A 25,907-nucleotide genomic window follows, 5' to 3' on the forward strand; every position below is an offset into this window, starting at 1 on the left:
TAATGGGTTGCCACTGCTTTTCAGTAGAAGGTAAAATATTTTTGTTTTGCAACCAGATTTTGCTCGCAAAACATTAATAAATCATCTTCATCATTATCAAATACACTTTATTCGGTTTTATAGATATAAAACCATAAAAGTTAAAAAAAAAACACATTCAAATTACATCAATATACATAGTTCCACAGCCTGACAAATCAAATTTACCCATAGTTATAATATATAGCACATCCTCCCAGGACGATCGCTATAAATAAAAATGCAAGGTTTAGATACAGTTGGTATGACCCTCCAGTCAACAATTTCCCTAAAAAATTATCCCGACCCACAAAGCATACATATCATCAATGTGCTCTAAAATCTATATCCTAAAGGACTACTGGTCAAGACATGCCCTGGACTTCATTGTTGATTTCAAATAGCCAACAATAAAAAAAAGTACAATCATCCTTCAGCAGTTGGAGGTACAGGAGAGCTGGACGAGCCTGCTTAAAATTCATTTTCTTTAAAATAGGTGCTAGGAAATATTTCCGGGGAACCTCAAAAAATTTACAAAAAATCATAAAGTGTAGCAAATCCTGTGGAGACTCTCTGTCGCAGCCACAGGGTGCTAACAGCTGTCCTCTACTGCTTCCTCTGGGAAAGGCAAGCAGGAGGTGAAAAAGGCCCAGGAGAAACCTGGTCAATAAAAACCGTTCATAAATAAATAAAAACCCCAAGAGGTAAGGCTCGGCTAATGGAGTTGTCTTTGGCAAAAAATAATTGCGGATGCTAGGTTTCCGCAATTCCAGGTCTTCCCTTTCCAATTTCCTTAGACTGTAGAAGTATTCCCTGGTTGTCCCCACATCCTTTTTTGTAATTATTTTGGGATTAGTGAATATGTCAGCCCGCCCGAGCTTTTCAAAGTTACTCTTTATGTATCTTAGCCAGAGTATGCTGAGCGTGTTATGGAGGGCCATGCACTCTTTTAAAATCAGCTGGCTTAGTATTAATTCCTTGTTCAGCCAGCTGTTTAACCAGAGCGTGAGGGGACTAAGTGCCAAAGTATCACTTAAATAGGGCACCCCCAGTTCCTCGTGTACCACCATATTAGACGTACTTCGAGGAACTCCCAACAGGCGCTTCAAGAATGTATTTTCAGCCACCTGGAAAACAACTGTGGGGACATGCCCCCATATTTCATGCCCATAGGAGGCTAAAGCTACACTCTTTGCTTGGTAGACTTTCAGCAGGGGGGCGATAGGTCTATTTCCTAGTGTAGAGGTGAAGTTAAAAATGGCCACGTTCACCCGAGCCAGGTCCCCCTTTTTTCTTTGTTTTAGGGGCCCCCATCTCATTTGATCGTCCAGTATGACCCCCAGGTAAGATAAAACATCTGTGTGGGGAACTTTAGCAAAGCCTACTCTAAATTAAACGTGTCCCCACCTCCATTATGTATGATTTAGAGTTGTTAATAGATAAATCTCATTCCAACATAAAGTTGGAAAAAGCATCAAGCAGGGTTTGAAGGCCCCTAGCAGTCCTCGATATAAGAACTGCATCATCCACATATAGTAAGACGGGAAGTCCTTGTAACCCTACATGCGGAGAGTCTATCCCTGTAGCTGATAAAACTCTATCTAGGTCGTTTATGTAAAGGTTAAACAAGAATGGGGCCAAGGATACATACTTGGCATACACCCATCTTTATATCAAAGTTCCGTGACACTCGAAGGTCCTGAGAAAATCTAACATTAGCATTAGTTGCCCTATGAAGGTCCTCTAGGAAGTTGACGATGTTACTATCGACCCCGGTGTCCTTCATGGACTGCCACAGTTTCGCCCTATTCATGCAATCAAACGCGGAGGACAAGTCCATGAAGGCTAGGTGGATAGCGCCAGAGCATGCAACCGTGTATTTGCTAAGTAACATGATTAAGTTAAGGCATTGGGCCACCGTTGACCAGCCTGGTCGGAACCCAAACTGGAAGTCCAAGATTATATTGTGTTCCTCTGCCCAAGTGGACAATCTCTCTAGTAATACTCGGCCCACCACCTTAACTACCGAGTCCAGCAATGAGATCAGCCTATAGCAATGCGTGCTGTTACGATCCCCCTTTTTAAAAACGGGTACTATGGTTGAGGTGGCCCAGGACTCCGGGCATCCTTTCCTGACTATCGCATTGAGTACCGCCACCTGTACCGGGGCCCAAAGCGGTGGGTCAGATTTAAAAAGATCTGGAGGGATGCCATCCGGTCCCGGTGCTTTGTTGCTAGTTAACCCAGCAATACCCTCCTCAACCTCCCCCTGTTCAAAGACTAATACGGGGGCATCTACCTCTCAGTCTAACTGCGAGAAATGCTCAGGGGGAATTTCAAACATGATTGTGAAGTGAAGCACCCATTCGTCCTCAGTAATATGCGTGTCCACTTCACTACCTACTTCATGCTCTAAAAATGGTCTGTTGATGATACTCCAGAACCTAGAGCTATTCCTCAGGGTGCTTGTCTCAATCAACTCCCACCAAGCCTCCTCCTTCAGGACAGACTTAAGTTTTGCCAGTGTCAGATTATACTCTTAGTGGCAAGCTCTAACCAAGGTTAGATTTCTCGGGTTACCTTTAAGGGCTTCCCTCAACTTTCTCGCCACCTGTGAACAGGTCGAATCAAACCATCTAGGGGTCTGGATGGCTGTTCTACGTGCTGGGGCACATAAAAGTTCACCTACTTTAGTTGAGATAATGTTAAAAGCGCTGATAACCTCCCATGGGGATGTACTTGGTGAGGTACACAGCGCTAGTTCAGGGGCACAGGATTCTTTAATTGTTTGATAAAAGGTGTCTGGGGAAATCTGCGTCTATCTAAGCCGTCGTCTACCATCTGTTGTACTTTTTGTCCCATTAAGCGCCACTCTTCTTTTATTTGTCATAAGCAGTCCCCACATTTGGACACAGAGCGGGTTATGGTCACTGTAAATACTTTCCAATATGGTAAATCCACGGAACAAACATTGTAAAGGGGATGCTATTAAAATAAAATCTATAAAAGAACCTCTTCCTCTCCCTTTGAAGGAGAGGACAGATGCCTTACTGTGCAGGTCAGATAAAGACATGAGAGACAATAAGACGAATTCCTGTAATAGGTCATTCAATACTTCTCCCTGTACAGAATGTTCAAAATGGACCCCGCTCAGCTGAGGGCAGCCTAGATCAGCAGTGCTAGTAATCCTTGGGTCTCCACAAGGTAGACATGAGATTTTGTAATTCGGCAGTGCAATACTGCCTTATGAAAGAACCCAACAGTGTGATGTTACAGCTACCTTGGGGACTTGCTACAGAGTTATAAAAATGTATAAGACCCAATTTGCTAGTCCCCCGTCTTAAGACCAGGGATTGGAAGCCTGGACTTGATGACGGCAAGACCTATATCTGGCAGTCTATCGGAAGCGAAATATAACTGACAAGACCGCCCTTGGGTCTGCCAGCCATTGAAGTGGACTCTGGAACAAAGAAAGCCTCATAGTCTTCCAGAAATAGGCTACATTCTACCAACCACGTTTCCTGAAAGCAGATCACCCAATATTGCTTCACAAATTTCGTCCGGGTAGAATCTGTAAACTTGTTAGCCAGACCTGCAATGTTCCAGGATAGAATATTGTTATTGGATACACAAGGGCCCCCCTTGTTCTGCACTGGGTGATCCTGCTGGGTTGACACTATCTCTGGGCACCTCAGTGGTGAGCTGATAAGTCAATCGCATGCCTCCATCATTTCTAGTGGGGAACATCTATTGGATAACTCCAAAGAGGGAGGGACGGGGTACTGTCGACCTGGGGGCAACTGAATTGGATGAACTGTAGGTTAAAATCTACCTAACAGGCCATCAGGAGGGGCCACGGTGTTAATGTTCCTATAAGTGTACCCTGATAAATCTGGTTTATAAAAGTCCCAAGTGGAAGGGCCATAACAGATGACCTGAAGCCGGAAGGAGCAGAATATGGGTCTGTAAACAGAATCCTTTCAGCTAGATGAGGTCTGTTAAAATTAACAATGACACAATCACCCGAGCTTGATTTACGAGTACTGCCTATCCAGCTTACTCTGCGTACCATGTTGATATTTTTTTCCACCCTTAGTCCCAATGAAGTGTTATTTGATAACCAATGAAGGACTTTATTCTTCAGCTGGAAAAATCCTCTTTGGTACCCTGTGGGAGAGCTGGAATATTCCCGAAAACCACTACATAAGGGGTGGATTCTGGTGGTAAGTGGATGACTGGTAGGTGCTGCAACTGGACCTCACTTCCCCCCTGAATCCGGCTAACTAAAGATTGATTCTGTTACGGAGCCCGAGCCTGCACAGGTGTCTCCCTGCTATTAGGTAGGCCATGGCTCATTGTAACTTGCCCCCCCGCCCAGTACATGCGGCTGTAACTGTGGTTGTTCCATGTTGTTAATAGGTGGGTGTGCCAGGGTAAGGGAATCTGTTACAATACTCTGTCCCAGTTGAATGATTATCCCTCTTGGTACAGAGGATGAGACATTATGTTTAAAGGCTGATAAGCTTTTCTCTATCAGTGACAACTGATCAATTATAGGGCCAAATTTTGAGTCCAGCAAGCTTACCATCGCTGCCTTTAAAGATTCCAATACACCCGTCAAATCCGAGATAGGGGGTAATGGAGAAGTTGCTGAAGATCTAAGAGCCATGTCGAGTTTTGATTTCTTAGCTTTGCTCCCAGTTACCTGAGATTTCCTTTTTGTACCTACGCCTGAACGTGGCCCCCCCCTTCTCGGCCAGAGATAAGTCTGCATTCCTAGTAGCTATGGAGGTTTCCGGTTGCATACTGGATATAATAACCGGGTTCAGTTGTGTTGAAGGGGCTCCAATACCCTCCTTGTTACTTAACAGAAGAACTGGAGAGAGGGGCAAGGGCAGGGATGGGTGATGGTCTATAGGGTGGCTAGATTCCCCAGCACTGTCCTGCATGCCCTCAAAGTACCCAGTGTTATTGGACCGGCGCGAACGTTCATCACCAACCCCAACAGAGACAGTTGTGTATCAGCATGCAGGGGATAAGAGTAAATAGTTGGTGACCTTGAGAGGCGTATATTAACCAATTAGATCTTTTTGTCTATCACCGCTGCCACCCACTGTAAAAAAGAATCCATAGTGGTCACTGAAGCTTGAGCCATGATACCAGTCTTAGACCTTGCAGGTGCTAGGGTAGTCTTACGCCTTATCGTTTTCCAATAGATATAAATCCAATAAAAGTTCAAAATCCAATTAAAGACAATTAAATAGGGCGTTAGGAGCTGTGTGATATAGTTCCGATATTATTCCATGGATAACGAAAAGGCAGTCTGAAATGAGAGTGTCAAGGTATCTTGCAGGGATTCACAGGACACCCACGCAGATAGGTTCAAAGCAAATATAAACAAGAGACGGTAAACAACTCCGCCCGTCCTACCTCCTTAGTCGTTCTAGGAATCACAAGGGCAACCACTACTGAAGACTTCATTGATAAGGTGAAACAGCTTGGCTTTCTTCTGAGGAAGGATCAAGTGGACGACCAAGAGGGTAGGCCCAGCCCTGCCTCATCCGGACTCGGACGGGGGCAGACGGGCCTGCCCTTGGCCCGGACTTTGCCAGGGAGCGGCCCGGGCACGCCCACATGCGTCCCATTCTGCGGGAGCCCTGTGATCTTTTTAAACGCCTCCTGGCGCTTTCCGTGCGCGTTGGCGAGGAGTGGGCCGCTAGGGCTGCTGGGGCTTGGAGTTTACACTTGGCCTCCCTCGCGGGACCGGGAATGGCTGCAAATGACTCCGGCGGAAGGACATCTAACATGGGCTTCAATTGGAATTCCATAGAGCATATTATCAAGCCCATTATCGCCGTTTTAGCGTCAGTTTTCTGCCGCTAAAACAGCAATAATTTTATCGCCTGTCTTGATAATATGCCCCATAGTACTCTTTTACATAGTCTAACATGCCCTGACAGTCCTAAATCGGATGCATCATTTGAAATATTTAGTAGGCTCATGGCAGGCCATTCAGAAGGTCTTCCCTGCACGCTTACTCCGGCAGCATGTTCAAACCAAGTTTGAACAAAAATGAAGGAAACACTCAGATCATCTAACAAGGAAACAAGGCCGGCTCTGATGTGGACCTTATTCCCGTGCCAGAGGCATCCATGTCAGAATGCCCTGACACCCTTATGAGAGATGTACCTGGGCTACTGGGCCATATCTTGATCCCCTGGCAATGGGCGTTAAGATGAAGTACTCGACAAAGAATTAGTAACAGTCTCATAAGTTCCCCCAGGCCCTTTGCCACCAATATAGTTTCAATGCCAACATCTGTGATAAAGACAACGATTTTGCATAGAACAATGATGCAGGATTCCGAGGTGTCTACCTGTGTCCATGCCTACCATGAGCCTTTCCCGCACAACAAAACCCAAAATATGACACAAAATAAATCCCCCCATAAACAGACTCGACAAACAGAACATCTACAACACCACCTGCAAATCCTTCACAAAATTGAGAGTTGAGTGGATGGGAAAAGAAGGAATATATAGAGGTAGATCTTGGGTAGGAAACGGTGGAAGTCAATAAGTACAATGAGGGCGTGTGACCCTTGAATTTAAAGAGTTTGGCAGGCCCGCGCCCAGCCGTCTCTGGCCCCTACCCTAGCACCCCTATCTGCTGATGGAAGCCTGCTTTTGTGAGCTCCCACACCCCGCCACAGAAATGCACCCTGACAAGTGTTGCCTGGATGCCTCCCCTCCACTATGGCCAGCTCCTATCGGTAGCACCCCAGACTGAGGTGTGCTTTTGAGTAGGCACATGGCAAACCTTTACTCATTACTCGGTCATTTTCAGATATACCTGTGCAAGCAGCCCTCAAGCACCCATTTTTCTAACCCAAGCCTATCTTTGTGTCATATTACTTACTGGTAAGAAATGTCCTACAGGTACCAAGGAGATGATCATCAAGTGACAGGCCCCTGTAAAAGTTCACCAGTTAGGAGCATTGCAAAATCATATTCTTTTTTCTTGGGTACATCTGGAAGCAGGATAAACGAGTGCATGGCAGTGATGGGAGGGTTATCAAAAAAGTTAGGTATTCAGTTAGGGCCTGAATTACATGTGGCTGGGATGCAGTGCAGGTCCATGAGGAAGATGTTCCAAAGAAGGGGGGCTGTGGAACGTAAGCACCAGTACCTACGCTCCTCCATTTGTTGCCGGGACCAGTGTGGAAGTTTATCTCAGTTTGGGGCCGGGAGAGGGAGGACTGGTAATGCCGTATTTTGTCCTCACAGTATTTGGTGGGGTCTGCCAGACATGTGCAGGTGCAGTACAGTATTTAAAATTCTAAAAGCTCAACTGTTCCACTAGGAGCTAGGGACACTTCCGGCTTAGGAGGGAATGAGCTCGAATGTCATTGGCTGTAATGAGAAGTTCTGCCATATTCTCAAAGTACGTTAGCATTTTGCTTGGTAAGCTCTCCTACCGACGCAGAGGGCACGTGCTGTCAAGCTATAGACTATCACTGGGCGGTACCCTGTGGGCATAAAATGTAGGGCTTTTCATGGCAGGAAGGAAGAATTTAATACCATTTATTTCTGGGTGCTGGAACCGAGTTTCACAGCCTTAATGGCTCAAATATGGGAAACAGTCACAACAACGCGGGCAGAGCCACGCGTGTTCCCACAGCACAAACGCTTGCCTTAACCACACATATGCATGGTTAAGGCAGTGCGCGATCTAGCTGCTGCAGGTCGGTATCAAGAAGGATCGGGAGAGGACGCGATAAGGTGAGTGGGGCTGGTGCCGGGTTTTGGTGGGCAGTTTGTAAGGGTTGGGGGTAGTTTTCAGGGCTGTGGGGGGTCAGGCTAGTGTATATTAAAGGGCAGAGTTCTAGGCCTCAGGGGAGGGTAGTGGGTAGTTGGGGTCGTTTTTAGGGCTTAGGGGAGAGTGGGTAGTTTTTAGGGATCAGTTAGGGCGTGGGGTAAATTAAGGGGTTAGGGTTTTAGGCCTCTGAGCAGTGGAAGGGATTGGGGTAGTTTTAGGGACAGTGCAGGGGGTGGGTGTGTTGGTGTAGGGAATTTTAGGGTGTAGGGCGGGGAGAGGGGTCAAAGTAGTGGTGACCTTCCATTCATGCCTTTACAATGAAATTACTTAGTAAAGGAATGCTTGGTTAAGATGCAGTCATGGTTCAGGCTGCGTGGTAGAGGCATGCGTGGTTTTGTCATGAGTGCCTCTATCATACAACCCTCGAATGTTCCTTACTTCAATCTTAAGGGGAACATTTTTACTACAAAAGGCAGGAGGGCGTGGGGGCTTATTGAGCGAATCTGCGTGAAAGGTTTGGGGGCCATAACTAGGATCGCCATTTTAGTGCAATTTGGGTTTATTCGTTTCTGCACTGCCTAGCACTTAATGCATTGAGGCCCTTGGTTTCATTGACCTCAGATTTGAAGACAGGGTGTGGTGTTGTTTCCAATGGAGTAGACGTGCAGACAGGAGGAGCAGGGTACGCTTATAAGTAGGATTGATTCAGAAAATGAAGCATGGAGACAGAGGAGGGTCCTCTGGGACTCCACAAGTGTCAGAGCTAGAAGCGGAGGACAGGCTTCTGAGTCTGTGGCTGTGGTCAGACAGGAAGAGCTGCCTCTAATGAAGGAACAACCTGATACTGGGCTAGCGAATGTAGGCTATTGTCCTCCATGTTCACTCATCATCATTTTGGAACTGGTGCCTACGGTCATTTTGTTTATTTTGCATTGGTGTCCACTGATATCTAATGTACTGAGAAGGTATGGTCACTTTAGCTAATAGAATTGTTATTTTCTCACTAATCATGTATAATTCAGTTCATATGTAGAAGTTGCTACTAAGCCCAGTAGAAACCATTTGGTCACCAAACCCACGCACGAAGCTGGATGCATACTCGACTCCAGCTTTACCTCCAGCGACAACATCAAATTCAGCCATGTCACAGAATTCACCTAGACTGACCATGACATCATTCACTTCACCATCTCCAATGCCCAGAATACCCTCGCCAACCACAACAGCTCCTTCCAGTGCAGCGGGGACAAGGAAACCGGAACCCAGTGGACACAGGCCCTAAGCACCACCCAACCCGAAGCTTCAGCATGCCTTGACCAGGCTATCCAGAACTTCTCCACCTGCACCCACCAAGTGCATCAATAGAGTTGCTCCGCAATAGCCAACAAAACCTCAAAACAAGTCAACTGGTACACCCCAGAGCTCAGAACCACCAAGCGCATCTGCTATCGGCTTGAGAAGCAATGGGGCACCACTAAGAACCCCTCTGACAGAGCTGCTCACAAAGCAGCCCTTAGCAGCTACCACCTGCGCATCAAGGAAGTTAAGAGAGCAGCCATCACTGCCTGCATCGACACCACGCCCAAAAACACTATGGAGCTCTTCAAAACAGTCAAGGAATTCTCCAACCCGACAGCCACTGGGAACACTATCCTCCCCTCTCAAGAACTCTGCAACACCCTCTTGGATTACTTCCACAGCAAAATTACCACTATCTACAAAAACTTTGACCCCAACCCACCACTCTTACCCTCGACAATCTCAGCCAAACAGTGAATACCAGCCGAACGATCACCACCTGGACTCCGCTCACCACTCTGATCACTACAGCCATCACGTCATCCATCCACTCCAGGGCACCCACCGACCTCTGCCCACACAATCTCTCGAACCTCTGAACCAACTCAACCAGTAAGGAACTCACCAGCATTCTCAACATCTCCATCTGCACAGCAACCTTCTCTAACAGATGGGAACACGCGGTGGTCAGACTCCTTGTAAAGGAACCCTCGGCCAACCCCAACGATCTCGCAAATTACCGACCAAACTCCCTGCTCCCTTACCCAGGCAAAGTTCTCGAGAAAGCCTTCAACCAACAGCTCACCAAATGCCTAGAACAAAACAAACTACTCCTTGCCTCACAATCAGGATTCTGTGCCAACCACAGCACTGAGACCACGCTGATTGCTGCCACAGACGACTTCAGAACTCTCCTTGACCATGGAGAAACTGCGGCCCTGATCCCCCTTGACCTCTCTGCTGCTTTCGACACTATCTCCCACCACACCCTTATCGACAGACTCCTCAACATTGGCATACAGCAAACCGCCTCAAGTGGATCACTTCTTTTCTTACAGGATGCACACAGAGCATCCAACTGCCCCCCTTCACCTTTGCACCCAAGGACATCATATGGGGCGTACCCCAAGGATCATCCCTGAGCCCCACCTTGTTCAACATCTACATGACACCCCTCACAGACATTGTCAAATCACTCAGACAACATAATCTCATATGCAGAAGACACTCAACTAATCCTCTCGCTCACTGAGGATACCTCAAACCAACTTCTGCAACGTCATGACCAACATAGCCAAATGGATGAAAGACAAGATCCTCAAACTCAACTCTGACAAAACAGAAGTTCTGATCTTCAGGAAGAACACTTCCGCATAGGACCACAGCTGGTGGTGAGCAGAACTCGAACCAACACCCACACCAACAGACCATGCATGCAAACCTTGGCATTACCCTCAACAGCCAACTGGCCATGAAACACAAAGTCATTCATTTCATAAGGCTTTATTCGGAACAAAAAAACAATGTCCATAAAAGCACACATATAATAAAAGACAATTACAGTACAATTACAATCGCATTAGACAGCTGATATATAAAAAGAAACATATAATACAGGCGAGGGCAGAATACATATTTAAAAACTCATACTTTTCCTGACATTGATAGCTTTTAGTAGGAAAGTAGCAGTAAAAAAACAGATGTCGGGGTGGTGCAGATTAAAGAGCAATTTCATAGAATCGTGTACTGTCCTGACACCAAACTTAACAAAAATGTGTTTTAAAAAAGCTTTACGGAAGTTCCCATATAATTGACACAGCAAGAGAAAGTGCATAGTGCTTTGTGCTGAGAAGTTATCACACGGACAGGGACCAACAGGCTGCTTGTTCACGGAAGGGAAGGCAAGGCAACCAGGTTATGCACGATCCCCATTCTTAATCTAGTTAAAACAAACTGATGAGAAACTCTGGTCACTTGGGTCAGATAAGGTTGATAACCCTCCATTTCATTCATATTGCTGTAACGCACACAGGTGGATAGAATGCCAGTATTACAGGCCCGCCTCTCAGTTTTACACATCAAAAAGATATGCTTCATTTCTGACTTTTGAATTTCTGAAGCCCCATATCTATCAGTTTTAATATCAAGGCCATAGATCTCCTGGAAACTGTTAATCATATATTTAATCCATGGGATCTTTAAATGGTTATCAACAGTGAGACAATCATTAATAATGGCTCTGTTTAAAGATGTCTCTTCTTTCAGCCAAATTGACCGCCACAGCAATAGTGGCCTCAGGAGGATCAGATCGTTCAGAAATGGAATTCCAAGTTCTCTATGGACTAAGTCATTAGAAGCAGATTTGGGCAGACACAAAGGTCTTTTTAAAAAGACATTCTCCTCCACCTGTAAGCACCCGGCCGGGGCAAGACCCCAAACCCCCGCCCCATAAAGGGCGGTGGAGAGGCATCGTGACTGAAAGATCTTAAGCATATCGCTTATCCGTTTATCCCCTAATTTAGTGGCAAAAGTAAAGACCCCATTAGCGCTCCTCACCATCTTAGCTCTAACATTTATATGCTCGCTGGCCCAACTACAATTCTTGGAAAAAGTGATACCATGATAACTAAAATTATCGACTTGTTTGACCCTATGTTCGTCTATATAATAAGAGTGGGGCTTACTCTTCCCCGGCCCACACTCCATGGTATAGGTTTTGGTTTTATTAATCACTAATTTTCTGGATTTAATAAACTGTGAGAACCCATCCATTAAGCGTTGAAGGCCTATCGGGGTCCTGGACAGTAACACGGCATCATCCGCATAGAGTAATACCGGGACACTGATATTATTAACTCTAGGGGAGTCTGCCGCTACCGTCTGTAGGACGGAGTCGACTTCATTAATGAAAAGGGTAAAGAGCAGGGGGGCAAGAACACACCCCTGTCTTATGCCCCACCCAATCAAAAATTTGGTGGTACACTCCCCAATAGAACCATATCGTACGCTAGTACGTAGTTTGACATAGAGTCGGGCCAAGAAAAAGACAATACCCTCAGGGGCCCCCATTTCAATCAACTTGGCCCAGAGAATTGCATGGTCCACCATGTCAAAAGCACTACTCAAATCTGCAAAGCAGAGATAAATAGAGCCCTTCTTAGCCTGGGTGTATTTCCTGATCAAAAGTTTGAGATTTAAACATTGCTCAATCGTCCCGCGTCCCTTTCTGAACCCATACTGGCAATTTGCCAGGATGCCATTGGTTTCTGCCCATTCTTCCAACCTGACCAAAAGTACCCGGCTCATTATTTTCACAGAGGAATCCAGCAGGGAGATGGGACGATAGTTCTTCACGTCCCCCCGATCTCCTTTCTTAAATATTGGTATTATAATTGATTCCTCCCAAGTTGGGGGTACCCCAAAACAAACTGCTGCATTAAAAACTTTAACCAACATGGGTCCCCATACCTCCGGGACTAACTTATAAACATCGATGGGCACCCCTTCGGGACCCTGAGCCTTTCCCCCTTTACTTGCACCGATGCTATGTAAGACCTCGGTGATGCTAATGTCCAAGGGGACAATGGGCCAACAGTCATTATGATTACCCAAGGCTTTATCCGAATCTAAAATTGTAGAAAAATTGGAGATCCATGTTTCCATACTGACCGTAGATGTTAATTCTGGTACCTTCTCATCTTTTAAAAACGGACAGTTAACAGTGGCCCAAAATAGTGTACAGTCTTTCCTTTCAGCAGCCTGTGTCAATTTATCCCAGGCCTCGTGTTGTAACTCCGTCTTCCTTCGCTTAACTGTTATCTTATAATTTAATCTAAGCTGGGACACCTGGCTCCTAACTCTAGGTTTGGATGCCAGTGCATCTTTAAGCTCTTAGAGTGCAAGGGTGCAAGCATGGTTGAACCATCCCCTTTGCTGATTGGACTTACACTCAGCTGATTTGGTAAATTTTTGATCAATGATACAATTAATTCTAATAAAATGTTGAATAGGATCGGCAGTGACGTCAGCCTACTCAAGAATCTCAATCATTTCAAGTAAGCAGCTATTTATAATTAGATCAGACATCATTACCGCTTTATCCCCTTTCCATCTTAACCTTGTACCATTTGGTCTATGTGGTTCAATATTAGCTATAACCCCCGAGTCAGGTACAAGTTTTTCATTCCATAGAGTAACCTCTACAGTAATACAGTTATGGTCGCTAAGCATTATATCCACGACCTTAGGTGCCAAACTCCAGGGGACAAGGTTCGATGACATACTGATAAAATCAATAACAGTATTTGCCCCCCTCCCTGAAAATGTGGAAATACTCTCACCTAGATCATTCTTCTCATTGACCAATATTTCCATATCATGTGCCGCTAAGAGATTGTTCAGGGATTCCCCATACTTATGAGGGAAATGGAGATCCGCATCCCCAAAGCGGTTGGTGACCCCACACATACAATGGTTGGAGAGGGGACATACTGCAATATTAAAATCCCCCGCCAAAATAAATTCAAACACAACATTTGAACCCGCCATAATGTCAACCAGAGCACTACCTAGTGCGTCTACCACCAGGTGCCTGGTGCTGTCAAAGATGTTATTATAAAAATTGATTAAAAGAATGTTTCTTCCATCCCCCTGAGAAAGCCATAAAATCTGGGAATGGGCCCCCACTAAAACATGTTTTTTAACAATAATGGGTAGTTTGACAGAGATCAAAACCAGAAGCCCTCCCTTAGCTCTACCAGAAGTAGATGCCGTAGCAGGTAACTGATAGGAGACAAAACCATTGTAGCCGGAGAAATTTTTGCCCCAAGTTTCCTGGAAACAAATGATATCGAAAAGGTCGACAAATTCTGACCACCCCAGACTGTCTTCTTTAGATGCTAACCCCGCAACATTCCAGCTGGCAAGAAAACTACTCGAGGACCCAATGGGTGTTTCAATAACTTCATCCTGGATAAGTATGCTTGGACTCGGACAGTGGTTGTCTACTACAGGCAAAACCCCACTACCCCCCTCAGCATCACCCACGAAGCTGGATATCGTGCAACAATCAAGAAGCACACTAACGTTAGATGGGAGCCCTGTAGTAATTGCTTCTGACTCTACTCCACAGAATACTGTTCCAACTTCAAGCAGCGCCACATCAAGATCCAGTCAATCATTAGAGTCTAAACCACTCAGGGATTGGTACCGGTTGGATGTAACCACCTCAAACCTACTGGACACACTAGAGGCACAGCCTCTACCCCTTCTAAAACCATTAGGGGGCTGATCAATTAAATGTTGATAAAAAAATCCCAAAGGTCTGAGTAAAATTCCCTGATCGTTCAGGGGTCGAGAAGTGGCTCTGAACAAGGTAGTAGTAGCAAGTTGGGGATTTTTAAAGTTAACAATTACACAATCACCACTGATACTTTTGTGTGAGTTCCCTATCCAATTGGCTCTGATAGTGGTTAGAATTTGATCGGACAAAGCTACTGGGAAACCGCACTCTCGGTTAAGCCAAGCCACAGTTTTATACTTCAGGGATTCATGGGTTTCTATGTTACTACGAGTCTCGGTGTCCGAGAGTGGTGGAACGTTAGTTAAAACTGCCACATATGGTGCACAGTCCGGGGGTAAGTTACGCGTCGAGTAACCATATTGTTTAGACTTCACTTCGATGTTCCCTGGCTTATCCTCTGTCACAATTTTAGTTGGAGTACTTAAACACACCATTGGGTTTGGTACAACTACAGTAACTGGGCATGATTCCCCCATTAGGTATCTTAAGGGTCTCCATTACAGGGCCATTGACCTTTTTAGATTCTTCTGGGCTAACCTTTGTCCCAATATGTGAATTCAAAAGGCCTCCCAACCTCTTTATTTCCCCCGAAAAAGTATCAAGTTTGCCCATTAAAGCTTTAATAATTTTGTCAAATTTTGCATCTATAATGCTAATCAAGAGCTCTAGCTGCTCGGGGTCTAGTTTTACTTGAGAGTTGTTAATTACTGTACCTGGGTCACTGACAACACACTTGGATGGGGGGTCAGATCTTTTTTTGTTATGATTCCCCCCGTTTTGAAAGGGTTATCCTACCTAAACCCCTCCCTGATCTTAGTACTCTCTGGGCTCTCAGAGCCGGAGAGCATGAAACTGGTGGTACATGGGAAGACTCTGGCGTGATCAGGTTGGGGTCTAGTTCTACATGGGTGACCGTAGTTGGAAGTGCAGGAAACTCCAAGTTACCACTAACATCCCCTGATGAGGTGGACAAGGAAATAGATGAATTGGGAGCACTAGGTAATGGAGCAGAGATACTCCCCAGACCCAAGGATTGTCGGCGCTCTTTATTAATTTTGTCAACTACTTTAACAAGATAATTGTCAAGGGTAGCTGAAGTAGGACGTGCGTTCTCCTTGTTAACTTTAGACATATTTGGCTCTCTAAATGTGCGTACAACAAAATATATGGTTAAAAAACCGACAAAAGCCTTAATTGGGAACAACCAGCATCCCTTAATGCAATTATGTTAAAACACAATCCTACAAGCAAACAAACAGGTAGGCAAATGAGGCACAATAACAGTCCCTAGATAAAAGACCTAATTGTGATATGTTCTATTACCCAGTTCTGTATGGGCGATTTCAGAAGTCCAAGGACCAAAATCTGTGGCCCAGCCCAGTCTCGTACTGCCCCGGACGGCCACAGACGGCCCGCCCTTTGCCCGGCGTCCACGCGCATCTGCGTCGCGGAGGGAGCTGCCGCAATTTAAGCGCCTCTGGGGCGCTGGTCCTGGAAGTGGGTGGGCGGTGCAGGATGTTGGTGCAGGGCTTGCTGGGAGCTGTAGTTCCCCCCCCCCCCCACTGCGGCCGTGAAGCTGGAAATCAACGGCGGCTGGAGGAACAAGCTGCGTCAGGGCCCCAGCAGCAAGTGAGGGGAGGTATATCCGCCTAGTCCCCTCCTCGGCCCGTTATGATTTTGAGAAGGTCCCCGCTCCTTAGTGGAAGCTGCCGCAATTTAAGTGCCTCCGGGCGCGCTGGTCCTGGAAGTGGGTGGGCGGTGCAGGATGTTGGCGCAGGGCTTGCTGGGAGCTGTAGTCCCCCCCACTGCGGCCGTGAAGCTGGAAATCAACGGCGGCGGGAGGAACAAGCTGCGTCAGGGCCCCAGCAGCAAGTGAGGGGAGGTATATCCGCCTGGTGCCCTCCTTGGCCCGTTTTGATTTTGAGAAGGTCCCCCAAAGTCAATGCAGTCACCTCCTACTGCTTCACACCCTTTGCATGCTCCGCAGAATCTTCATATGGATCCCAACCAACACCAGAAAGACAGTCAATCAGGCCCTCATCACCGGCTGCCTCAAATATTGCAATGCTCTTTACGCCAGGATTTCTACCCAGCTCCTCAGATGACTCCAGAACATGCAGAACACTGCAGCCAGACTCCTCCTGGACCTCCCCAAATGGCACACCATCCCCCACCTCAGAAACCTCCACTGTTTCCCATCTAGAAGAGAAGGCAGTTCAAGATCCTCACACACGCCTACAAAGTCCTTCATAATCAAAGACCGTCTTACATCAACCAATGACTCAACTTCCATCTGCCTGCAAGAAACCTGCGCTCCTCCCTCCCTCGCACACACACCCTACATCTGTTGTAGCCGCAGCGGGGGACGCTCCTTCTACTACATCCTCACCAAGACCTGGAATGACCTCCCCCTCCACCTCCAACCAGCACCCTCCCTGGCGGACTTCAGAAAGAAACTCAAGACTAGGTTTTTCGATTGGGGCACGTCACTCTCAGCACCCAGTGCTGTGCTATATAAATGCTGATTGATTGATTGAGAACTGGCCAACTAGGAATATGACACCTGATCAACTCTTAATTTGATGCCTGATTAATGGGTAATGAGGTCACTACTCAGCTGGCATTTTCATTAGTTGCAATGGGGAGTGCCATCACCGTTAACGCACCTGTTGTTTTTGACCTGTCAACCAAACACCACTTCTGCCCAGAGACCACCATTGACACTGATGTGAATTTCATCAGACAAGGTGACTCGGTTTTCGAGCAGTAGCAACTCAGACAAATCAGTCCCTGTAAATAGAAGGTGGAGAGGTGTGGCTCACTAGTTAGAGGCGGCAGACCCATGAGCAGAGAATCGGCCAGGGACCAGGGTTCAATTCCCGACGCGGCAGGGTCGTGGACCAGGGTCAAAACAGACTCGATAATTCTCGCCTTGGTACCTACTCTAACCAGGAACACACTCGGCAACTCTGGGCATTAAGCTTGCCTCATCTCTACAACGGCCCCCCACAGATGCTGGGGATGCCTGGTTTCACCTTGTAGATACCCAGAAAGAGACCATCTCACAGGGATAGCCAGGATGGGTTCCCCAGCGGTCTACAGCGCTGGAACGCCCCGTTGCTGGGGTAGCTGTGCGCTTTACAAGTCTACAACATTTACAAGGTGGCGGGCACACTTACCAACAGATATGGTCCAAACAGCAATGATTTTGGTGAAGGCCTTCTGCCTGGAGTTGAAGCGGCTGTGGTGGATGGGATTCCGGATGGCGATGTAGCGATCCAGGGAGATTGCGCAAAGGTGCATGATGGATGCCGTTGAGAAGAGCACGTCCAGGTATATCCACACTGCACACAGCTTCCTGTTCAGGGGCCATTCGTAGTCTGCAGCGGGAGAAGAGAACAGCCTCGGTTAGGAAACCATGGGAAAAAACTCATTTTCATCAACTTCTGCATGGTCGCTTTAAATAGAGCTCTGCGTAAGTGTCAGATGGGTGCAACATCACAGCTAGGATCTCTTGCTAACAGCCTGCTCTGTTAGGAGATTCACCAAACCTCGTGTTAAAAGAGCCCCCTGAGCTTAATTTCTTCACATTCAAGAGGAGAATTACGAAAATGTGCTACCAGTTTAAAAGGAATGCAAACATTCTGTCAAATTGTCACTGGGTGGAAGAAGTTTGTTGACTCTGTGGTCATTTCTGAGAGGAGAGTACCCACTTGGATGAAGAAAGAGTGAAACCCGGATTGAACTTGAAAACAAATTAGTGGGTGCAGCCCATGGATTGATCAAACAAAACATGCACAGGGAAGACTCTAACTGATGACGACTGACCCTTTTGCACAAATCGGAAGATTGTGATGTAATTATGTTCCACCAGCCAATCAGAATGTGACACTCACTTGTTCTGCTGCTTCATCATTTCAAACTACGCATGCTAACACACAACGCCCGCATTGCTTGCTAAGTGCATGAGGCGAAAGCACAGAGTTCATCTAAATTTGTTTAAACTAAACAAAAGAAGTTTTGTTTTCCTGGCAAGCGTTCTAATAGCCCCAATGAAGATATTAGCATTACCCTGGGCCTAATCAGGGCCACTAGAGTTATGTGATTGTGCAGCTTAGTCGTTTTTCGCATAATTATGGATTTTCTGCATTTGCCACATTAATACATCTTTTACTGCATAATCTGCAGATTTTACCTCCAAAAATCTGTTTATGGCTCAAATGGTTCAAATTTCCCAAAAACGCAGGGACATCTGTAGCCGTGCAGTAGAAGGCCCTTTGCAAAGGTTTACTGGTCACCTTTCTGTTGCTCATTGCAATATTTGGGTGTTTAACTCGTATTAATGATGTGCGCCTATGCCCAGACATTAACAATTGTAAAAATCACAAAATAATGAATACTTTCATAAGATGTGCCTCGTTACACCGCAAGATTTGGCTTTTGCCACAAAATCTAGTAAACCTTGCCACATAATTTGGCCCTCCTCTACCACATAATTCTAGTGGCCCTGAATGTTATCAGCAGCAATAATAGTAATTCTGCATAACAACGAGTGAAAAGAAGATTGGCATAAGTGTGCACTCACTCAAGAGTCAATAAATGTGCTATTCTTTTTGTGAAATGTTCTCTTAATATCAGGCACTACATTAAAAAATAAAACTTGTGCATATTATAAAGCTTGTCATTGTCTACATTTGAAAAAAACTAGACCGTTATTACTTACACCTGCAGGCTGCACTACACCATTAATTAACGTTCCAGTGAGTGTTATTATGAGATAATTGCCCGTCAGCCATTTTATGGGTCCTGAGCTGAAGCTGAGGGTGCATGAGGGTGAACGGCGGTGAAGGTGAATTATGCCCACTCAGATATCAAAACCTAGCAACCATGTCTCTATGTACCAAGCTGACACAATACTTCCATCCTTTCTACTTACAATTGTAAATTATACTTTGCTTCCAGTATGTTGCTTGCAAGTTTTTTTATACAAACTGTAGTTTATCTGCTAACAATTCATTACCTTATTTTTGCACATAGTTGGTGGGGGGAGGAGTGACACAAAACATTTTTGACCTGCACTATTACATCTTCTGGGTGCTAAGGACGTACGTGGTGCAAGCACGTTTAGCACTGCACTATGAAAGCAGACTGCTGGAGGTTGCATTGTTTGTCCATATTTGTTACATTACATTTCATTGTGGTGATGACGTGTTCTCTTTTGTGCTGTTGTGATGCATTGTTGCATTGTGCTGATGGGTTTTTCAATAATTGTTATCTTGCCTTCTGTTTTGGGTGGAATGTGGTGTTGTGCCCTTTTATTAACCCAGTGTACGAAATTCTGTTGTTTGCTGCTACACTTTCTGCCGTAAGCAACACATGTGAACGTTGCAGAACATGTGTACCACTGTCTTAGATTCAATATGCCGCTGATCCAGCCTTTTAACTATTTAAGACACCAGTGAACCCAAAACCTGAGGAAGAACCATTTCGTAAATCTGCACAGCCAATGCTCACTATATGTGCTATGACATTACATGTGCAAAGGAAAGATGAACTCCCTGTTAGCCCAGTCTAAACCGGCAGGGATTCGGGCTGTGATGCTTTTCATTAGAATAACAAAATTAACTGTCGGGGTGGTGCAGATCATTCGATGTCCTGGACCCACAGACCCATAAAAGAGGTATCACGGCCGTCAGAAGCGAATATTTTGGCCGCCTTTCTATTGTACTTGTCTAGTCCAATGCAATGACGTAGAATGTACAGCAGAGGGCACCATAGAACACCACTCGTCGGATTCACCTGTTTTTCACAGTCTCTAAAACGAGAGACACTGGCGTAACCAGAATCATTTTTTTCTTGTTTTAATGTTTGGTGAATTAAGTTGTTTCTCACCGTTTCAGTACAAGTTGGAGCTCAGAATATTGCGGGAAGTTATATACATTTTTATTGACTGACAACGTAAGTACCTGTACAAATCGCGCGCACCAGGCCCCGTCCTGTCGTGTACCTGAGTGAAATTTCACACTGACGGGCTCTCTGGTGCTCCCACTGCAAGAATTGAGATGCAGTGCACACCGTGTGCTCACTGTTCGCTGCACACGAAAACATCTGGGGAGAACGCGTGCTCGGGAAAATCTGTGTCCGGGAGCACCCAGGTTACCGCAACTACATTACGTTCAGCGCTATACTATACGTATTGCCACAAGTGGGCACTTCTGTACAGTGCAGCGAGGAGTTGGGACTGTCCAAATCAATATCAGGTCTGATGCCCTAAGTGCTGCTGCGTGCCTGAGGCACCAGGCTGTCTTTCTAAAGTCTACCTGCGCCTTGGTAAGAGGTGCCGGTGTGCTGGGTGCTGTGGACCCCGTACGCTGCTAAGAGGGTATGTTTTATGCGGAGATGTGTGAACACAAAATGTCCTTACATCATGGATCGTACAGTACGCTGACGGCACCAGGCTGGGGCGTGCGTAGGAGCAGCACCACCCTGCAAGAGTTCGTGCACTTAATTAGCACTTCTGATTAGAGGTGATGCTTGCTCCTCCTAATTCATTAACCCAACGCCTCGTCGGTGCTGTGCTGTCTGTTCGATGCCGGGGGTGGAGCACATGGGGTGTCGGCGTGGGCTCTCTCCAAAGGTGAAATGTGGCAAGGAGAAGTCATTCGCCGCATGTATTTATCTTAAACGCGGACCAGGAGCCGTGCTTGTTTCTAGCTGTCTTGCCTGAAGATAAACTCAGTAAAGGGTGTCTCCCCAGCTCCAGTCCATGATATTTGGGGACGAACATTAGTGTGTTGTTTGCTGGTCTGTTCAGTGCACAGCTTCCACGTGCACGACAATCATAGCGCTGCGAGAGAGGCGCTTCGCAGCTCCAATGAAAGAACTGACGGCTCCTGACATGACGTGAAAGGGCGGGGAGAGGGCGTTTATTTACCACAGCATATCGGAGTGTGAACATAGCCTGAGGTACAAACCTGCTGCAAGAAACATCACGCTTTCAACACGCTACACGAGCAGCAACAGAACACATGCATTAATTATGTGTATGAAATGTAGTACAGCCAGGGATGGGTTATTTCTGTATTGTCCTACTTATTTAATAAATAGGGACATAAGGACAAGTTAGGGCCTGACAGAATACCCAGCATTGTGTCAAGTTCTGGGCTTGAACAAGTTGCCTGTTAGTTTCAGGATACCTCCCTATTGGCTGCACCGGGAAAATACCTTTTGGCTTGGAAGGAGTGAAATTAATTCATGCCTTTGCTATGTTTGGACATTATGTGAACCTGGGCAGATCGAAACTAAATGTATACGTACATATATAAATAAACGTGCACCTTTGCTAAAAGAGCACCGGGAGCACACCCTTTTGTTAAATCGGAATATTAGTTATGACGTAATGTCAAAGGGGCGTCCTAAAGTGCAGGCATCCCCGTGCGCGCACCTGTGCGCAAAGCAAGACGCATCGGTCAGAATACAATAAATAGCTTGAAGTCGTGTCCCAATTAAGATGGGAAACCTCGCTTTTTCCGCCTAATGCACACTGATCACTGGGGAATGCAGACTGAGGGGAAAGAGTTACTCAGTTGGAGCGCCCTGCTGCAGGGACTATCACTGCAGCGCCGCCTTCCTCCGGGTGAGCTTCTGAGGCGAGTGACAACCACTTCGTGTCCTCCTTTTCCCAAGGTCATTCGTACCAGTGAGGAAGGTTGGAATAGGCCGTCCCGTTGCTGCCTGTTAAAACCCACCCTGCGTACAAGTGTATAGTTAGGCGACTGTTGTAGCTGATTCGCCTACGATCACACAGTTTGGTTAAGCGGGCAAGGTCTCGAACTGGTGACTAAACGTGTGCGGTAATCAGCATCCACAGTGCGAACTAACCCTCCTCTTTGCTCAGCATCTTCTATCCCCCTCAGCCCCTCCCAAATCGCCTGCAATTCATTTGCCAAGAATGACAGCTTTTAGTTAAGGGGTGAGCGTTCCAGCGCTGTCACTCAACGGGGGGGGATGTTTAGCATCCACGCTGGGAACTGAGCGACCTCCAGGTGTTCGCAATCGCCTGCAGGTATTCAGAACGGAGGTGCACGTATCTTCAGTGAATCGGCCAAGATCACAATTTTTATTAAAGCACGAAAGGGTCCCGGCGGGGTCGTTCCAAGTAGGGGGCGTCTAGCACCCACACTAGGAACTAACATCCTCTAGGACCCCCCCCCCCTCCCCATATGTCTGCAGGTATTAGAACACATAGGCATGCATGTTTCGCCCAGGATCACATAGCTGCGCGAATATGGACAAACTCACCGTAGAGGATGTTCAGCATGGAGGGCGGCATGACCAGGAAGCCCAGCAGCATGTCCGCGATGGCCAGGGACATCAGGAAGTAGTTGGTGGCGTTCTGGAGCTTCTTCTCCAAGAGCACGGCCATGATCACCAGGATGTTGCCGGCAATGGTCAGCACGATGACCAGCGCCGTCAGCAGGGCCAGCCAGTTCTTGTCGGGAGCGGGCGGCCTGCCCTCGGAGGTCAGGTTGCTGAGGTTCCGGGGCCCCGCGGTCCAGTTGAGCAGCTCGGCCGCCGTGCCCTCGCCGGCGCCCGCCTCCTTCTCGTAGAGCCCCCGGCCGTCCTGGCGCAGCTGGATGAGCGAGCTCATGCTCAGGTTCCCAAAGTTTTCCGTGCACACAATGTCCATGGCTAAGCCCGAGCTCTGCGAGGAGATGACGTGAAAAAACATCAAGGTTTTACTTTCCTCCAACATTTGGGTTCAGTGCCCCCCGGAGCGGTACCAGGCAGGCATCGGGAAGAGTGTCAGCCCAGAAGCTCCCTACTGCGCGGACACCGTTGCTCTGTCAGAAGCAACGTGCACATAAAATGGGGGCACACGAGCACTCCATAGCCCTCCTGTGCTTCCCCAGTCGCTTTAACGACCAAGGGTGGCGACTTTTATCCAGTTTGCAAAATACAAAAAGCCAGTCACGAGAAACACAATCTTGAACTTGCGCGTCTAAAATTGCGCGTTAAAATTCGATGGTACCCACGCGTCCTCGACCACAACTAACAACAACAACGCAAGTCCAAATAAGCATTACGCGCCGGGAGCCCTGCTCTCTGTTTCTCCCGACTCTGCCCCTCGCTTTTCTGTGAAATGCTGATAAAAGCATCCATCCAGTGTGTTTCTCCCATGGTGGCAGGCGCAGGGCGTCCTCGGCTCATACGGGAGGCTGGAGTTGCCACTGCAGAACACCGCTTCTCTCTGACAGGCGTCTCACCGAGTCCGCCTGCGCCTTGCCCCCCAGACAGATGCCATGTAACTTCTCATGCCCAGTTTTCTCTACTGTGGCGGAGCTCTCTTTGCACAGACCCGCAGCGGAATAAGTGATGGAAGAGCAACGAGTGGTCACACACACAAGCGACAGCCAGCATGTACCTCCAGGACACGTTTTACCTAGTGTCCCAGATTGCGCAGATCGCTGCACTCGGGTGTGTTTCCATCCATAAGATCTGATGCCGTTGACGCCTGAGTGCAGGTGCGCGCGTAAAGGCTGCTCCGCTCCCCCACTCTTCCACGATGCACGAAAACCTACGGTCACAGTTTTGCAGACTTCAGAAGTATGCAGGATCGCGCAGCCTGCCCACGCCACCCTCCAGGTCCGCTTTCCCTCTCTCTGACATTCCCCACCCAGGGTTCTGCCAGCGGCCGGCGCTCTGTCTGCGCACAGTGCACTCTGGAAATGTCAGCACCTGTTTGAACAACTCGACGCATCACTCGCAGGCAGAGGAGTGACGGAACACACGGATCCAGAGCGCGCGCTCCAAAACAGCCCTGATATCAACAACCAGGTCATTCCTGCTGACCGCCCGGCTCAGTGTGTCAGATCCACAACCACACATGGCATGCGCGGTGGGCGCATCCCGGGCTACGTCTCTGGCTTCATTTTGCAGACAATCTACATATATGTGTGCCGTGGGTGTCTGTGCAGAGGCGTAGCTTCAAGGGGATGGGGTGTTTGGGCTGTTACACCCTCCTAAAAATTGTAATTCTTTGTAAATAGTTGGGTACAAGTTTTCAGTTGGGTAGTGTGAAGCGAAATCGGATTTCACCTTGGAGTTTTTATATGTCCACACTGACAAACACACACACACAATCCTCTCTGTTTTGAAGGCCTTACACATTTTTACTAGTTGGGAAAATGTTGTGTTTTAAGTGCCCCTAACCGTCTGCCCTCCTCTCTTTTCCCACTAACCCTTAAGCCCCCCTCATGGCATGCTTCTTATATAATGTTTTAACAAGACATCCCAGCATGATTGTTGGGAACTCGGAAGCTCAGCCCTTGAATCTTATTGACCAAGCTGCGCCCGTGTGTGTGTGTGTGGGCATGCATAATCCACCCTTTGGGGACTGACTCAGTCCTCACAGCATGGGTTAACCTTGTCAGAACTAGGGGTGGGCGGAATTTGCGGAATTAACCTTCGCAAATTATCGCGAGAATGTTTAAAATTATCGCAAACAAGCAGAAATATCGCGAAGATGCGGAAGTTTTTTTCCGGCATGTTCGCGAGATTTTCTGCATGGTTGCGGGTCGCCAACTTACCCATGTGGTTGCTTGCGGGCGCGGCCATCTTGTTTTGAGTTGTTCTCGCGGTGCATGATCGCGAGAAGAAAGACGTGATCGCGCGACGCATGACGTCACTGCGGGCGCGAACTGTCGCGAGACAGCGCAAATGGCTAAAAACAATACAACATCTCATGGAGAACGCGACCGGATCAAGAAAACTTGTCGGCGAACGCAGGGATTCAGGTAAGGCGATCGCGCGCGCGCGAGAATGTATCATTTTACAGCGCGAGCAAGAAACAAATTATCGCCAAGCTGCGGAAACCGGAATTTTTGACATTTTCGCGCTCTCCGCGGAACGCAAAAATGTCAAATTATCGCAATTTCCGCGAACGGAACAAAATTTTTGCCCAGGCCTAGTCAGAACCTGATAAACTCTATCTTTGTGAGGGCTGGTGCGTTGTGAGGACCGGTCGCAGTAGTGTGCTTAGGTACTTTCGAGCGAGTGTATCAAAAAACCAAAAAGGCAGTTAGTTTTGCCCGGGTCCGCTTTACGACCTTCTCTACTATCAAATCGTGTGTGAAGATAGAAAAGTAATCACACACCTCATTACGGTCAATGGTCGGCCCTCATAATAATAGGTGTGTTGTATTGTGTGTGTGTATATCTATATATGAAAAACAAAGAGTTGCCCCTAGCGAAGAAGCACTCTTGGGCAGACTTTCAAATCTTTATTTTGCCCAGCGGCACAATCAGCAACTTCACAGGGGTTGAAAAGGTGAGGCCTAACGCGTTTCGGACACAAGTCCTTGATAACAGGCCTGAGCGAAAAGCAAAGCAGCATCATCATTGTAGCCACCTGTTTACCATTTTCAATATAGTTCTGCCCTCCTGGGCGCCCACTGAGTTCACCCAATGC

At 47.1% G+C, this 25,907-nt stretch overlaps 1 protein-coding gene across 1 annotated transcript in view; it reads right to left on the reverse strand.

The window, feature by feature from the left end:
- The window catches only part of HTR2A (5-hydroxytryptamine receptor 2A), a 359,985-nt gene extending 335,761 nt beyond the window's left edge, over nt 1-24,224 (reverse strand). Inside the window, exons 1-2 of the mRNA XM_085620418.1 lie at nt 22,739-24,224; nt 17,617-17,817 (exon numbers count right to left, since the gene is read on the reverse strand). Coding sequence (XP_085476544.1) covers nt 17,617-17,817; nt 22,739-23,192 — 655 coding nt within the window. The 5' untranslated portion in view covers nt 23,193-24,224. The remainder of the gene's footprint in view (nt 1-17,616; nt 17,818-22,738) is intronic.
- Between the last annotated feature and the right edge of the window lie 1,683 nt (nt 24,225-25,907).

Source organism: Triturus cristatus, chromosome 8 (genome assembly GCF_964204655.1).
Source record: "Triturus cristatus chromosome 8, aTriCri1.1, whole genome shotgun sequence".
In the NCBI taxonomy this organism is placed as follows: domain Eukaryota; kingdom Metazoa; phylum Chordata; class Amphibia; order Caudata; family Salamandridae; genus Triturus; species Triturus cristatus.